We start from the raw sequence: 18,288 nt of genomic DNA on the forward strand, positions 1-18,288 counted from the left end.
TAACCAATCTGATTTAGATATATTATCTTAATTCTATTTGTTAGTCCTGAACCTTTCAAACGTTATGCTTTATAATGTGCGAAATTATAATGTACATTATTATCATTATTATAAGTAGAATTTAGGGAAGCTAATATTACTATATTGAATCTTTACAGCACGTTCTTTTCAGATGGTTGGAAGTAAAGTGCGTTACTGATCAATTCACGCAGTCAATAAGGTTACCCGTTTAGTGTTGAATCATAAACTAAATGTGTGTAAATTGTTTGTTTGTTGATATAAATTATCGGGTTCGAACGTCCTGGGATACCCGGGGAAACAGCTGCAGTGTTAATGAGATAATTCATTCATCTCATTTGAGGACACATTTTTGTCTAGTGCGCTGACGTAACAATATTACAATGCAATGATACATTTTCTTACGGTTTATGAACGTCTCACTACTGTAGGCTACTGTCACCAGGGGGCATACACACAATAATGCATTTCAGGAAATTTAATATCCTTTCAACAATGATACCATTTTAATGCAACGCCAGCGTATGTTGGAGTTTTGAATTCAAATTCATGTCCCGCGGAACGGCCCTGCATTAGGAAGATCTTCATATGGTATTTTGTTGCAGGAGGGTTCCTGCTGCCCCCGTCTCTCCGACGTTGTTGTGAATTGATCTAGCGAACATGGCGACTGTACCAGTATATTGCATCTGCAGATTACCTTACGACGTAACCCAGTTTATGATAGAATGTGATGCTTGCAAGGATTGGTTCCATGGCAGGTAATTATTTATATTTATTACGGCGATTTTTGGTCAGTTTGCATAATATTTTGTGAGGTCTTTCAACGTTTGACAGCCTATTGCACATTCGCTGTCTACATCTGAATTGCCATAAGAGCGAGGCCGCTTGAAGAAGAAGGCGGAGTTAAATATAGCTGACTGGGCTATGACATTTTTGTGAATAGCTCAAAAAGATTTAGTCAACTAAATACACAATTGATAGTTTGGGTGTGGGTTTCTATCATTCTATACGTTTCAATAAACATATTCGCCTACTGTTTTATCCCGCGTAACCCCAATATCATTGTTGAAGCGAGCGAGCGAACGCCAGAACAGTGGGTGTCTGCGATCATCAGACATTCGCGAGGCTCTAAGCATTCTGTCTGTAGCTACATTGTTTCGATGTGCACTTACTCATCTTTGAAATATCTGGTCTAAACGTGTCTAAACGTGTCTTTATGTCCCTACATTTGCGTATTGTCAATGTAAAACGATGGTTCTGATACCTACGGCTGACAATAGGCAGTTGCCAGTTTGAATTCTAGCCTAGCTTACATGATGATAGACAATAGCGTGTTTTTCTTCTCCTGTTCGGGCTAAATGATATTGTTCAATAGCCAACACGTAGACTATCGGTTGGCAATGTTTGATTGCAGTGCTTTGCAGTAATGTAGACGATCTAATTCCATACAATTCCGTCAGTTTAACCTCGCACATATTAGAAGTCGGTCGTTTTGGTAGCATGTCTAGGCTACTTAGATATTATCCATGCTCCAGTGAACCAAAATTGTCATATAAATCAAGGCCAATCTTAACATATTTGACCAAGAGTGATTGTGATACGATACTAAAATCATTTGGTTTACTGAAATCACACATAGTACAATTCGCTTCAGAACTGGCCATCATTTACGCGCGTTTACATTAACCCTTTGATGCTGCTAGAACATAGCTCATCGTTAACCATGGGTTTGTAACAAATCTAATCAGTCATTACTTGACAGGTGGTAGAGGCTAATGATGCAAGTTCAGCGAAAGCTTATTATGTGATGGCCAAGGAATCTACTAAATTGTTAGTCAACTGTACAGACTGTCTAGACCATTAACTGTTGAAGAACGTTTTGTGGATGAGGTGTATGCTTTAGGTGCTGTTGCAACCAGTGCCGTTTTCATGAGATCACAGTTGTAGTCCCTTCTGAATCTTAAGCCTTTTCAATTGGTCTGGCAATATTCAGAAAGTTAGTTTTTGCTTATAGAATTTCATTCTGAGACACCAACAGTGATATGGAATACAACAAGAATGTATACATTGCCTCACCTTCTCATTATAGTTTCAGAGTTCCAGTTCAGACTTTATCTGTCAGTTATGAATTGTAAGCCTATTTACTAAAAAATATATTTTTTGCAATGTTGTGTATTGATAACACTTCCAAACTTCATGGTGGCCTCCCATGATACCTATGGGGATGTCAATCATAGTCGATTAGTCCTTATTGTTTGCTTGCTGAGTAGATTTGTGAATACATGTTCAACACCCCCCAGATTAAGGTTACTGTTTGTTTATGCTTGCAATCATTCAGGGTTCATTGGTTACATCACACATTCCTTTCATTTCTAAATGTTACATGGCCTTTTCTTTCTTACAAACTAATGTTGATAATGTAGGCAACACTGATTGTACACACAAACTTTGTTATTGGTTTTGATTTATCACAGATCATTTGTTATTGGTTTTGATTGATTACAAAAAATGTGAGATGCTATTGATACTATGCTTTAGTACAATACATAATATATTTATTAAACTTTTATGGAAGATGATATGATTTCATAGCTGTTTCAACTGTGATTTTTCAATGAACATTTTGCATATTTAAAAGCATCTCTGAACTATGTTCTGCATTAATGACTAATGATTATTATTTGTCAGTATGAACCATACACTTTTGTAACTGGTTACACTCATGTAAGTGGTTGGTGAACAAGGACTTTCCACTTGTAAAATATTTTTGAAATGTAAGTGCTATGAGCAGTTTGTAGCAAATCTTGTGATCAGTGTTTGTCCCTGGTTTTGTTTATTTTAGCTATGACAAAGCAGTAATATTACTTTAATTACCTATAAACAACGCTATTCTTAATTAAACCTCCAACTGATTTGTGTCTAACAGCTCATATTAAAAAAACATAGGCACAATTATTACATTATTATCTATGTAGTGACAAATGTGCTGTACTCGGAAAGAGATCTACTGTGAAAGTATATTAGATGAAACGGCATTAAGCTTTGCCAAATGACAAATTAACAAAGCCGAAAAAAATCACAATTTCCTTCATGTGAAGACACCACCCATTCCCTCATTGACTTCATACAGGACATGTTGTTATGGCGAGTAGCCTAAGCAGTAAAACTGGCATACAGCCCCCCGCCCCCACTCCCACCCTCAACCAAAAAAGGAGTGTGAAAAAAAAGTCTGGAAGTGGGAAACTCCCAGGTCAATATGCTTGAAAGCAGCGGCCCCAAATGGAAGGAATCTCCTCATGTTATTGTGGTCTCTATTTTTGTGTCTATTTTTGTTGTTCTATTATTTGATATATACTTTTTATTTCATGGTTTGTATTTGTGTTTTAGCTGTGTTGAGGTGGATGAAGATGATGCTCCAGACATTGATATTTATCACTGTCCAAACTGTGAGAAGACCCATGGCAAATCAACAAGTACGTTAGTCCATTAAATAGCCCTCAAACAAATTTGTGCATGTATGTGAGAATGTGAATTTTGTTCATGAGTACATAAATTCATTTTCCCTTAGTGAAAAAGAAGAAGAACTGGAACAAGCATGACACAGGCCAAAGCACAGATGTCAAAGCTGTCCAGAATGGTAGTCAAGTGTTCATCAAGGAGCTTCGCAGTCGGACATTTCCCAGGTACATTCTATGTCTTTCAAATGATGTTGTCAACATCTAACGGTAAAATATGTCTCAAAGTAAATATCAGTTGATCAGATCTAGAGAGAACTTAGTGTAAGAGTTGAAAGTGCTGTTATACTATATACTACTTCTATAAGTCTCTTGTTTCAAAAGTCTCACTAGATGGCACTCTTTAATCATTTATGGAGAGGTTGTCTTTGCCTGTTACCATTCATGTAATTACATATACTAGTATACATTTACATTTAGTCATTTAGCAGACGCTCTTATCCAGAGCGACTTACAGTAAGTACAGGGACATTCCCCCCGAGGCAAGCAGGGTGAAGTGCCTTGCCCAAGGCACTTCACGTCATTGCACGGCTCCATCGCTAAGTGCAGCTCAGCCCATCATCAGTTAGCTCAATTCAAATTTGTAAATATTTTATACTGGTTGCTAGTGTTTCTAGTGAAACAGACAGAATGTGCATTTCAAATCAAATAACAATTAGCTGAATAACCTTTTCAGTTAGCCACTACTACAGTGAGCTGGCTATAGTACAACCCGTGTTAATCATGTAGCTAGCCGAGTAGCTAATATTGTAACTAACAACAGTATACCCATACCTACAGTATACCCATACCTACAGTATACCTATACCTACAGTATACCTTTACCTACAGTATACCCATACCTACAGTATACCTATACCTACAGTATACCTTTACCTACAGTATACCTTTACCCTTTAGCCCCAATGTTGCCCTCATGTCATAGAAATGTGAAGAAAAAAAATTATGTGACGAAGTGGAGCCTTTTGCGCAGTTCATTGCATGGGGGTTTGGGTGGTTATATACTATAACCATTGCATGCTATAGATTGTTCCTCGTTTTGCATTTAACGTATCCAAACAATGTTACATGCAAAACTGCACATCCCTGGATCCTGAGCAATAAACATGGCAAATTTCAACCTTATACAATTCCCGGTTCTCAAGATAATCCCGCCACAGGCAGACAGATATTCCTGCCTTTATTGTCAGTTTGATACCTATACATTTCTCCGCCTTTTTACCTTTGTTTTGAATGCTTGTAATGTTTAATTTTTCTCCTAGTGCTGAAGATGTAGTGGTTAAACTGAATGGCAGTCAACTGACAATGGACTACTTGGAGGAGAATGGGTTTAATGAACCTATTCTAGTCCAGAAGAAAGACGGTCTGGATATGTCCATGCCAGCTCCAACTTTCTACATCAGTGATGTTGAGAACTATGTTGGTATGTATTGAGTTTTTGTGTTAACATCAACACATTTAAACATTGCATTTCAAATGTCATGAGTCATGAACTTGAAACTGGTGTCATTGCATGCATATACAAAATGATGTGTTGCATATAAAATGTCACTACCTCACACTGGACAGATTTGTTACTTAAATGACTCTTTCAAAGACCCTCTATTTTTTCAGCAGAGGGCGCCTCTGCCTTGCTGTTGTGCATTAGACGCCCAGACATGCAAAACCACTTTCACCTTTACCTTAACCTCTATTTATGCTGGCCTTATCAATTATTTTGAACAGTACCAGATTTTATGTTTTGTTGGTAAATGCCTCTTTCTAATCTCATCCATCTTTTTGTTGAAGGTCCAGATGTTGGTGTTGATGTTATTGAGGTTACCAAACAGACGGACAGCAAGATGAAACTCAAGGAGTTTGTTGATTACTACTATAGCACAAACAGAAAGAAAGTTTTAAATGTGATCAACTTGGAATTTTCAGACACAAGGTAAATCCAAAAGTGCATTACATATGCATATATTATAATAAATATAATGTTTAAGGTTTCAAATAATTTTAGATTTTTAGTCCCTGGAAAGTTGCTGATATTATGTGAATTTAAATATGAAATAGCTAAGAAGAATCATCTTCATGAAATGGAAATATTCCAAAACATAAACATTTAAATATGACTTTATCCATCCTGCCACCCACTCTAGCAGTACTGTGAACAGAACGTCAATAAGGATTTTAAGATTTTCAAAATTAAAGCGCAGCTAATCTCCCATACTGTCCTAAAATGGGAGTGGATGCATTTTGACTTCAGATGTATTATTCAAACAAGTTTTACAACATAAATAGAACCTCTCACAATAAACATATACTGAATTCCATCTCTCGAATCACATAGCTGCCCCTTAAACAGTTTCTTACTTGAATTGCGGTAATAATAAGTATCATACTTTATAATATTTTTTTTTTCTCTTAGGATGGACAGTATAGTGGAGAGTCCCCAGATAGTGAGGAGGTTATCCTGGGTAGGAAACTACTGGCCTGACGATGCTCTGCTTGGCAAGCCCAAAGTCACCAAGTACTGTCTCATCTGTGTGAAAGACAGCTACACAGACTTCCATATTGAGTGTGGCGGTGCCTCTGTCTGGTACCATGTCCTCAAGGTGGGTGGAATAGCAACCTTCTTATAACTTTAGAATTCACCTAGACAATCACATATTGTAGAATTGATCTGAATCTGATCTGTAAGGAGACTGACACTACATATACCTCTGTGCATTTTGTTTCCTTTTTTCAGGGAGAGAAAATATTTTTCTTGATCAAGCCGACTTCTGCCAACCTGTCTCTGTATGAGCGCTGGAGGTCATCATCCAATCACAGCGAGATGTTCTTCGCTGATCAGGTGGACAAGTGCTACAAATGTACACTGAAGCAAGGACAGACTTTGTTCATTCCATCAGGTACGGGTGGCTCTTAAAGAAATACTGTTTATAATTTAATCATGTGAGCTCCCTTATAATTACTAGTGTGTACTTCAATTATTTCAGGTTGGATAAATGCAATACTGACTCCAGTTGACTGCCTGGCATTCTCTGGACACTTTGTCCACAACCTGAGTGTGGAGATGCAGATGAGGTGAGGAAGGGTGCAGTTTTACTTCAATGCTAATCTGTATTTCACTATGAAATCCATCAAATTTTTATTACTGATGAAATGCATAAAGTACTTTGTTACTGTGTTATCCTAATGATTATATTGGTCTTCTGTTGATGTTCAATTTGATGTGGGTCTCTTAAATGTCAGATGGCTAAGCGGTTAGGGAATCGGGCTCTTAATCAGACGGTTGCCGGTTCGATTCCGAGCCGTGCAATGACGTGAAGTGCCTTGGGCAAGGCACTTCACCCTGCTTGCCTCGGGGGGATGTCCCTGTACTTACTGGAAGTCGCTCTGGATAAGAGCGTCTTCTAAATGTTAAATTTAAATGTATTTGTAAGCCCCAAACTGTCTCTCTGCATAGAGCCTACGAAGTAGAAAAGCGACTAAAGGTGAGAAGCCTCACTCCCTTCCCAAACTTTGAGACGGCATGTTGGTATGTCGGTCGACATCTCTTGGAGCGATTTAAAGGTGAACAATTATTTCCTTACATTTTTATAACTGAGATTCTATGTTTTTAAGTGGATAATACATATTTTATTATTTGCATTTACTCTGTTTTCAACCTAATCTCATCTATGATTTTTGTGAATTTAGTATTACACAGTACTCCCAATATTATTTTAGCCTATATTTACAGTATAAATAGTATTTTTAATGCCTTTAAAAAGGCATCTTTCAGAGATGCATTGGAGTTAGTTATGCAGCTTGCTGCTCTTCCATGTGTTTCTGGCAGAAATCTGCTCAGCAGATGAGGATCTGGATGCTCTAACATTATTTCAGTCATTAAATCGGGGAATCGCAGAGTTCACAGATGATTAGCTTCAAAAGGCCTGGCTGAGGCAGAATCACTTGCTCCATTACAAGCCTTTGTTTAAACTCCCCTCAGCTGGCCTGGGGCAACTGTTTATATTTCCACCATTTTCTGTGTGTATGTGTGTGTGTGCGTGAGTGTGTGTGTGTGGTTGGGGGGGGGGGGTATATATGTGTTTGTAAGGCCAGATTGCAATTCTGTGCACACAACCAGCATACAGTTTAAGACTGCATTATGTTATGAATGTTATGGTAATTCAAGGCATTCCTTAGCCTAGCTCACACTTTTTTCTGTTGAAGTTTTCTTGATTGTATTTTTTAAGTAAACTGTGGGATGTATAGTGGGTGTGAATGCAGTCCAGCCAATCAGTAGTCAGTCGAAGTTGAAACCAGCTTAGTAAAAAGGCGCCTATTTTAGTTCAAATGTAACTGATCATATTGTACAAATTTAGTTTCAAGTCTTTTGGGTGTTCTAAGTGGGTATTGAAAGTGACCTACGATGCTGGTGGTTGTTTCGATCTTTATTCTTGAAATCCTCAACTTCCAAAAGGGGAAGTAGAACAACAAACTGTTTTCATGACAGTTTTACTGTTCCATTGATAGGGCATGTATTACTCCTTCCCATGCTCCAGTGCCAAATATGTTATTCCTTACTATTGTCCTTCATGCTTCCTTATTCTATTTCTTCAGGTTTACACAAGGCAAACAAACAACCAGCTCCATACCTGGTACATGGTGCCAAAATCATTAACGGAGCCTTCAGAGCATGGACAAAAAAACAGGTAAGCTTACCTGTTGCATTGCACACTCATTCTTTCTCTAACTTCTTACGCCCAAACACACCCACCCAACTGTCGACCAACCGTTCCTGAATTAATTAATCAGTACCATAAAAATGGGGTGTTCAGTCTACCTCTGTGGTAGTTAACACTCCATTTACATAGTCCTCTTTGAGCTTGGACGCAAGCGGCGCTATGGAGACAACTGGCAAGTCAAGCTACAATTAATTTGTTTTCTTTTCTGTGACAGTTGGGTTGGAGTTGTTTGGGCCATAGATGTTATGTCTTTTAACATTTTTTATTTAACTGAATTGATGTTTACAAATTGGTGTTGCAATAATATGCTTTTGAAAAATGTCCCCTGACAACAGGCTCTTTTGGAACACGAGGATGAGCTTCCAGAGAATATGAAGCCCACACAGCTCATAAAGGATCTTGCCAAGGAGATCAGAATTTCAGAGGTGTGGTCACTTTTCAGTGTTCTATTGTGAGACATATATAGTGTGTTACATTACAGTACGGTGTTGGCCTGCATCCATAGGGTTACTCAACACGATTTTCCAACCAGGTATTGTCATACCGTTGATAAACATGGAGTAGAAGAACAATTCCTCATCGTATGATCCACTTTGAACATCCCTATATACCATCTTCTCTTTAGAATGCAACAAAAGCCATCAAGAGTGAGCCTAGCGCCAAGGTGCCTGTGGAAGAGCCTCCTTCAGCCCACTCTGAGCCTGAGGAACCTGTTTCTCCAGCTCACGTTCCATCACCCCCCATGGAGAAACCAACAAGGAAGAAAGCCTCCAAACTCCCGAAACCACCCAAACCCCCAAAGCCGCCCAAGCCCCCCAAGATGTCTAAGGCTCCCAAGCCACCCAAGGTACCCAAAGTGAAGGAAGGAGGCAAGAAGAAAGGAAAGAAAGCTAAGGAGATTGCTCCCCCACCAAAGCCCTCCAGCTTTGCTGCTCTCGAATCTCATGCTAAGGACATCCTGAGCAAGATGGACCAGCCAAAGAAGGGGAAGGTAAGTAAACCCATAAAACAATGAATAGCCTTCCTCTACCATTAATGTGTCATGAATTGCAAGAAAATGCATTTGAAATAAGCAATTACATGTAACAAGAGATCATCGTTTTACTTTTAGGCTGCTAAAAATGTTTTAAGCATGTCAGAGAAGGAAACATCTAAGCAGAATAATTTGGATAAGTTTGAAATTCGGGAACAGAACAAGAACAAAACTGAAGCCAAATGGAAATACAAGGTAAGTCACAGCACAGGCATTCCAGATTAGAGCACATTGTCAGCATAGTTGAAATATTTTACGATCTGATACTTAAGTAAGCAGGTCAATTATCTGTAACATGTTAAATGTTCTTTCAAATGAAATGCTACTAGGAATGCTTTAGGAGTGAAGGAGTTGGATCATCCAGAAGGGATTCACACCCTTCACATCAAAGCAATCAGCATAAAATAGCACTGTGGCTTCAGTCACTATTTGGGGCCTGGTGCTCATCAAAGCTCCTCGAGAACATTTTTTCCTTCCAAAGTTTATCTAATGGAATTACACTGTGTCATATCCAAATTTCACCTAAGTATTTACATATGCCATTTTTCTTCAAAAAGAATGTTGTTCTGTCATTATTACTGAAAAACATGAAATAGTTTTGTAGGAAAGCTTAATTTTCTTGAACGGAAGACATTAAAAGGCTTTAGTTTCATGGAAAATTCAATGCCAAACTGCTTTGGAATGTTTGTAGTCACTCCAAGGATCTTGATCCAAGTGTTCCTTAGCATCAGGCCAAACATTTGCAGATGGGATGGATTTTCTTATATTTACCAAGGCCATCACAGACCACATCTTCAATCTATCAGTTTTGATCATAGTTGACTTTGGTGAAGGTTTATAGTTCCTCTTTTAGTGTGAAAAGCAATTAAATGCTAGTCCAGAGTTGACAAACCAAATGCACAATTCACTTTAATACATTTTCCATTAATTGAATTCATATCTACCAATTTGTAATATGCTATTGTGGTCTACCTATTTCAAGCAATGTTTGCAATGATTTTACAGAACAGTAAACCAGATTCCCTGTTAAAGATGGAAGAAGAGCACAAATTTGAAAGAACACTACTGTCTGGCAACAAAGACAAATTTGCTTTTACCATGTCTCACAAAAAATTACTCGGGTATGTATGGATAAAGTTTTACCTGTGTGAAAATAATTTCATGATGATGTTTCGCGATTCATTGTTTTTTGTCTGTTATTTCACCCACATATAATCTAGGCCTGTTATCATGTCCTTTTGTTTTCAGGTCTAAGACACTAAAACCCCAGACCAACTCAAGTGTTTTTGGATCCTTACAAAACTTAAAAGAAGACAAAGCCAAGCCGGTGAGAGACGAGTATGAATATGTCTCAGATGAAGGAGAGCTGAAGATAGATGAGTTCCCCATCAGGAGGAAAAAAAACGCTGTCAAGAGAGACATATCCTGTGAGTTCTGTAAACAATTTAAACATATTGCATATTTAGAAAATATCTGTATTGTTTAAGATATACCTTTATTCGTCCCACAATGGGGACATTCGGGTTACATGGGACCTCTGCTAAAGCAGTGGCTAAATTGTAGTTGTTTTGATGAAGAATTATGATTGAATTCTAATTGTCACTTCTTGTGATTGATTTTCACTGTCCAATTTCTCACAGTTTTGTCAAACATCAAAGAACCCATTCAGCCGGCCAAAAAAACGAAGCTCCAACCTTCAATTCAAAAGGTATTTACAGCACAGTACTGATTAATAATAGTTTTTTTGAAAACTATAGATCAAATTGAAGCTAGCCTCTTTTCTGTCTTGTTGGAAAGCTAACACCCATAACAAATTGCTGTAATTACAATGTGATACTTTCGTTTCCTTGTCTGCAAAAACGAAATGACAGATTATAAGAAATGTTGGACAAAAACTTTTAACAATATTATTCCATGAGGTCCATAATGAATTCCCTATGATTGCATTAAAAGCAGTCTATCACAAATGCAAAAGCTCTGCCCTTAGAACAGCATACTGGGAGTGTGCTGCAATTGTCCCATAATGTTCCCACTTAAAACAACATACAGTGTGAATCAAAAGGAGAAAGTTCCAGGATTTGGCCAAGGAACACCACAAACTGATTAAGGCAATAGTTGCGGTGTGAATCAAGTAAGAGTGAGAAACAGAATGACACCAGATGTCCATATGGTTGTTAACTGAGTTCATAAGAAGCCATATAATGACCTTGGTATACTGTTTCATTGCCTATTTTCAGCATGCTCTTAACTCCCCCACTTAACCAAGACAAAATCTAGTGTCAGTTCAGAAATATGCGTTAACTTGGAAAATTACAGTGTATCGATATCATGTTGCTTACTTTATTGAAAGTATGTCATGCTGATGATGTGTGTTGTTTCATTGTACTCTTGCTTATTTAGAATGCTGACTCTTCAGATGAAGAGTCCCTTCATATAGACACAGATGCAAAACCAGAGGTCAAAGGTCGGAACTCCAAGGTCAAAAAGAAGGGTGGCAGTGCAGCAGGAATTCTTGACCTGTTACAGGCAAGCAAACAAGTGGGTGGGATCGACTACAGTGCAAACAGGTATGGTAATAAAGCTTTGACATAACATGATGAAAATCAATTTTATGGTAATGTAAACAGTCTTAGAACACACAGTACAGCATACATACACTGTGCAAGGTTGGTTCTTTTGGTTACTAAGCTTGATGGGATGGATTATTGGCAGTTAATTACAATTCATTTAGATAACAAATAGGGTTGCCTCGTTAAAGACTCTTGACCATTTCTGAAAACACCAAAACTCAAACTTGTTAACAAAGGTCTTACCCATAGACTACATATCAACTCCTGAATTGCGTCATGATTTACTCAAAGTTTTTCACCAGTTAGTTTTTTGGTCAGTTTTGTTTTATCCTCCATCACTCACTATTCATTTGTCAAAAGCAGTATGGCCTCAGGCTATCACTTCCTCGCTTTGCTTTTTGCTGTTTTGGTAAGCTCTTGATGGTCTATTACCACCACAATGAAAGCTACAAATGAGCAATGAAAGAGAAAAAGAAAAGATTACTAAAATGTAAATTTCTCAAATTATTTTCCTGTTTTGAAAAGGGAAGTATTCACATACATATATCTTAATGGTTGTAGGGAAGGAAATGACCATGGCCAATTAAAACTACATTAAATAGGCACTTTTCACATTGTTTAAAATTACCGGTTAATGACTTAATAGGTGTTAATAGGGACAATTTGGTTTAGTTTTTAGGGCAGCTTTCCTAAATGGACAGTCCATAGAGATTATTTTCGCTTCAGTTTGGTAAAATAAAGATATGCCCTTACAATGCATTATTAACTTTGTTGATAATGATTCGTTAACGTTAATGGAAAAGCCTATCGTTAAACTCACTCCTTACTTTCCTCTTTCGATCTATCTTCATTCCCATTGGCTAATTGACTGATGTGTAATGTCTGTGTATTGTGTATTTCTTATTGACGTACTTACAGTCAGCCACCTGCATCCCCCAGCACACAGGAAGCCATTCAGGGCATGTTGTCCATGGCAAACCTGTCATCTTCAGACAGCATGCAACAGACCTGGAGCAACAGCCAGTCCAAGAACAATAGCCAGTCAAAGAACAACTCTCACAGCGCACAGACTGGCAAGAAGGCTACAGGAACCAACGGCGGTGGCGGCAATAACAGCAAGCGGCCAAACAAACGTCTCCCGAAGAAAACCCGAAAGAGCAGCAGTATTGACAGTATGGAGTTTGACGATGATCAGGATCACATGGATGCATGCTTCAAGGACTCTGATTATGGTAAAACTAAACCATCCTGTTTGAATTCCTGTGTAAAGCTTTCTACTACATTTTGAAAAATGACAGATGTCTCCTTTAAACAATGATTTTCTTGCCTATTTTTCAGATTCCTTTAAAAAGAAAATGTTGTTTTAAGTGTGCTAAAAAAGTAATTATACCTATAAGATGTATATGACTTTTTCCTATTGCTGTTAACAGGTGTCTTTAAAAACAAATTGACCTATTTTATATCAACATGTGGTCCCTTCATTCTAAATTTAACCAGGAAGTTTTCATTAGGAGAAGATGATAGGGTTTGTGTTTACTTTTTGTACGTCCTTTCCAAACCCACCCTTTAGTGTTACTCCAATTTGGTATTTTTCCCTGAAATGAGCTCCTTGTGAACTCCATCCAAAAACAGCAGGATTGACCCTCCCAGTCTGTTAATATCCCATTAACACAAGTTTAGAATTGTTGTTTTAAATGTTTTTTTGAAGGGAAAATCTAATGAGTCATTAGTGGTATAAAACATTCTCATTCTTGAATCACACCACCAGGCTTGCATTTTATCAAATCAGTCAGGCACTTCTGTAAACACAATTTTTTTATCCTGATCATTTAATTATCGGAAAATGTAGTGCATGCACTTAAATGGTTGTGTTCAAAATTGGCAAGGTGCAAGCAGAGAGAGAGGGAGCAGTCAACAGATGTCTAACAGCTGTTGAATAGGCTCTTATTCCTGCAAGAAAGCAGTCAAATGCAAAAGGAATGCACAAATCATGTGACACATATTGCTGTATTGAACTTTCCAGTGTGACATCATTTTTCAGACGGGAATGTCTTCATGCCTAATTTTGGTGTGTCATCTTGTTTCTTGGGCAGAAATTTTACGATGGAGAAGGATATTGTGGGGTGATGCTATGACAGCCAGTAGTTTTAAATCGCATGTATGCTTTTACCAACTAACTAGATTCATTGTTTATTTTAGTTTACCCTTCTCTGGAGTCTGAAGAGGACAATCCTGTATTTAAATCCAGATCAAAGAAAAGGAAAAGTTCTGATGACACTCCTTACAGTCCAACAGGTACAGTAATGTGGACCGTAGAGGTTTGTATTATTGTAATACCGGCATGAAATCTGAACTTTATTTTGAATAGATGTTTCTTTGACTGTGTGGATGGTTGCAGCGCGTGTAGGTCCTTCAGTCCCCAGACATGAGAGGCCTGCTCGGGAGGGAGCACGAGTGGCCTCCATAGAAACTGGACTTGCAGCTGCTGCAGCCAAACTCTCCCATCAGGTTGGTTGGCTTACATCTCACTATAATTATCCTTACCTTTAAAGCTTAATTTATACTTAGGTCGCGGACACTTTTGAAATGGTCGCCGACGAAAAAAAAAAAGTGTCGCTCAGGCAGCTGCATTTATACTTCGGCAAACAGTAGCCTGTGCTCAAGGTTCGCGTGACGTAAACAGAATCATTTTACCGTTACATTCATAGCTATGGTTACATTGTTAACGCTTTGTAGCCTAGGTGATCAATCGGAGAAACTGACCATTTAAATTTTTCACTATGTGACGACATCCGCGCCAGTAGAAATTTCTCCTGGTAGGCGACACTTCTAAGCGACGGTTAAAAGTGTCGACCGAGACGTCATTTCTGTCAGCGACCTTTTCAAAAGTGTCTGCGACCTAAGTATAAATTGGGCTTAAGTAATATGCACACTATCGCTTTACAAAGCACTTAACACTAAATATAAAGCCAGGTTGCCTAAGTTTGTCACGGAGACAGTAAGTTGCTGAGACTCAACCCAATCTATTGATCAGGAGGAGCAGCAGAAGACCAAGAAGAAGAAGAAGACCACCAAAAAAAAGACAATAGTGATTGAGGAACCCCAGAACATCTCTCAGGACAGCAGCTCCCCAGAGCCCACCCAGGATTCTCAAGACAGCCTGGTAGATCATGAGTACAGCACTGGAACAGGCAAAACACCACCTGGGGGTCCCCAACCCATGGCTCCAGGAGTCTTCCTCAACCAGAGACGGCCCTCTACGTCATCCCAGAACTCCACAACAAAAGGAGGAGATCGTGGGGTCTCAGCCGAGGCTAAAGGTCAGTAGGATCTGGATCTCATCTTGTCTGTGGCAGAAACGCAGTTACATTTCATGGTTTTCAAGTAAATTATTAAACAGGAATATGTTTCTTAAATATTTATAAGTACCCCACCACTAGTTAAAGGGTTATTTACTGTGAACTTAAACATGTTGAATGGATTCTTACTGGTGGCTATAATTAGGCAATTAATTAATAATGATAATTATTACATTCATAGTGATTAATAATCATTCATAATAATCTATAATCAACCCACTCAATCAGTTCTGCTTATATTTCCTTAACCCTTTATTGTTGACCCTTTCATACAGCAAAAAGGCTAAAGAAAGGCATGGCAACGGCCAAACAGAGACTTGGAAAGATCTTAAAGATCCATCGGAATGGGAAGCTCCTTCTGTAACACAAACTGTGTAGGACTGGGATATACTCCTGATGTTTTGGGCTCATGAACTGGTCCTATCTTGCCCCCCCCCCCCCCCCCCTCTTCCTCCTCCCATTCCTCTTCCTCACTGATCAAAGCCAACAGCGAAAATTACGGAAACACAAGGGAGGACGAAACAAGTCACACATTTTTCAATTTCTAAGAAGAACATCATTCAAATAGGTTTTTGCCTCTACTTATTCTTTATAACTTTCAGATATTAAAGTGTACAGAATACCTGCTATAAATATTTTTTAAGAGAAAACGTGTCATTTTACTACAGCTGTTTATCAGGGGTTGCTACATGTGAAATAGAAGTACATTGCAGTCATTCCAAGATTCTGAAAGTATCCCTTGCATGTATTCAGTTGCATGTCCGCATAGAGGTTTGGTTTGGGGGATTTACATTTATTTTAGGAAATTCATTCCTACTATTTGGATGTGGCTTATCATTGCCTCCCAATGTTCAATAATAGAGGGAAAGAGCAGAAAAATGCTTGAATGTTTTAGTAACGCTACTGGGTCAGTCATCTTAAATTCTCCCTTTAGCTTCCCCAGTTTAAGGCTTTAATTGAAGCATTAACTTCCTGGAACTTTTTATTATTTACTTTGTTTGCTAAGCACTATCAGTGATATTTATTGATGTAATGGTGTGTCATGTGATAAATAGGAAAGGAAAGCCAAAAAGGCACTTATGGAACAACTATTAAGCACAAAAAATGAAGTTATTACCTGAGTAAAGTAAAATGTTAGGATGTGATGACAGTTACAATAAACTTTTCACTTAGTTTTATTGTTTATTAGAGACCCGAATGCTAAAATATGCAGTCTTTGTATTTAAAGTTTTTCTTATATTTATCAAAACATATCAGTTATCGGGGCAAAGACAGTCTTCAACTACATTTTTTGTAAAATTCTAAAGGTAATACTGCTGTTATAAGAAACTTTGATCGAACAGCAAATAACTTTGTTTTTTTTCCTAGAGTATCACAGTGGAATATAAATAAACCTAATACATGGGATTATTTTTCACATTGTATCACAGTTATTTGTGTTTACGCGTTGATATTCCCAAGTATAACATGTTGGAGACTGCTAGTAAATGACTGTTTCTTTCTCACATACGTAGAGGACTTTCAAAAGATTAACACTAAACGGGACCTAAAGACCTGATGATAAGCCTCATCCATTTTAGTTGCTATGGCTACATGGGGATACTTTCTATCTTCTTTTGTTTCACAGGCATCACCATAAACTTAGACTGAAATATGCATAAATATTGCTTCACAGTACAGTATGTAGAATGTAGCTTGTACAAAGCCTTTTAAATGACTCATTTTTTGTATCTTTTTCCCTTCATACCACATTATACATTTTTACTAGTTTTTTGCTAATTATAAACAAATATAATGTATATGAATAAATAGAAATAGCCATTATGTTACATTTTATTCGAGACATGATAGTCAACATTATTTTTATTTTATTTTTTGACTGAGGTGTTGCCTGGAAAACAACTGAAGAAATAACATTGTCATATGGCCTTACATACAAAGCTAACCGTATTGTGATTTTTTTGGAATAAGAGAGGAAGCTTTGGAGAGAAAAAATACAAAAAGAAAAAAATCTAAACAAAGTTTCTATGACCAGCCTCTTGTTCAAGTCCTAGTTCAAAATTATTTTACTAGCACCTTGTGAAGTGTTTTCTGTGTCAGTGATGTAATTTATTAATGTTTGTAGCTTTTTATACTTGTACAATTCTTAAGAATTATGTTTTTGAATATTTCATCAGCCTGTAAAATCCCCCCGAACAAGAACCAGTTAGTTTTGATCTTTTCAGGCATCAATAGGTCACTACTCTGTGTAAAACATTGGATCCTTTTTGTCTTCACTTTGTCAATGTTATCATCGTCAGCAGTCAAGATGTTGCATACTATTATTATTGATGTCATTGTTATTGTCTCTATTATTATTATTATTATTATTGTTTTCATTATTATTAAGCAGCTATGTTTAACATCCATCATGCCATTTTCTTTTGGTTGAAAGTATGTACATTTTTAACAGGTGTCTATGTGCTAATCAATAGCCGTGTTTTAGTCACAGATGTAAATCATGTATCCACATTGCAAGGAAATACACTCAGATCAAACTTTGTCAATGGAACAAGTTCAGGTTTTATTTGTACAATAAGTGTGTTGCTTTGTTGTGGTTTATTTTTGTATGTCCAACCTATTAAATGCGTCCACTGTGCCAGGGCAGTGAATTATACCGGTTGTAGCTGTCTTCCCTTGTTATTGCATACAATACAGTACTTAATGGACTAACAGCCCTCTTGAGCAAAATCTTTTTAATGTGTTCAGATCCTTCTGTTATAGAATATGGCATCACCTTTTAAGCAAGACTTAAAACTAAGATTACATTTTTGTTGATAATCAACCTTGCTTGAATACAGTTTACAGTTTTCTTTGAAAATCATTTGTTGTGTATTCTGTGCTATTGGGACATCTTATTTCTGTGGTATTCTGTAGTAATTAATGCTACTGTTCTGCTAAATGTTACCCTGGCCTTTGTCTACAATTCCCACCATACAATCAAAATGTCTATAGGGATTTCAGAAATACCTTTCACTTTTTTTATGCCAAGGTTCAACCACATAACTGTTTTAGCCCTGGCCTGAGGCCTAACACCTA

The 18,288-nt window shown here is 37.6% G+C and overlaps 1 protein-coding gene across 2 annotated transcripts; it reads left to right on the plus strand.

Moving 5' to 3' along the window:
- Positions 1–526: 526 nt before the first annotated feature.
- Positions 527–17,866, plus strand: phf2 (PHD finger protein 2). 2 transcript variants are annotated; one of them, XM_067236334.1, is made up of 22 exons: positions 527–776; positions 3,406–3,491; positions 3,587–3,701; positions 4,796–4,956; positions 5,322–5,463; positions 5,944–6,130; positions 6,265–6,427; positions 6,515–6,602; positions 6,985–7,091; positions 8,124–8,215; positions 8,584–8,673; positions 8,874–9,239; positions 9,360–9,476; positions 10,287–10,402; positions 10,530–10,708; positions 10,922–10,989; positions 11,682–11,848; positions 12,770–13,083; positions 14,051–14,146; positions 14,250–14,359; positions 14,886–15,171; positions 15,486–17,866. In XM_067236334.1, exons 1-22 carry the CDS (start codon positions 679–681, stop codon positions 15,572–15,574), a joined length of 3,237 nt encoding a protein of 1,078 aa, XP_067092435.1. In that variant the 5' UTR covers positions 527–678; the 3' UTR covers positions 15,575–17,866. The 2 variants fall into 2 exon arrangements, with proteins under 2 accessions (XP_067092435.1, XP_067092443.1); XM_067236342.1 differs by having other exon boundaries at positions 12,791–13,083.
- The last annotated feature ends 422 nt before the right edge of the window (positions 17,867–18,288 follow it).

This window comes from Osmerus mordax, chromosome 1 (assembly GCF_038355195.1).
Source record: "Osmerus mordax isolate fOsmMor3 chromosome 1, fOsmMor3.pri, whole genome shotgun sequence".
NCBI classification, from domain to species: Eukaryota; Metazoa; Chordata; class Actinopteri; order Osmeriformes; family Osmeridae; genus Osmerus; species Osmerus mordax.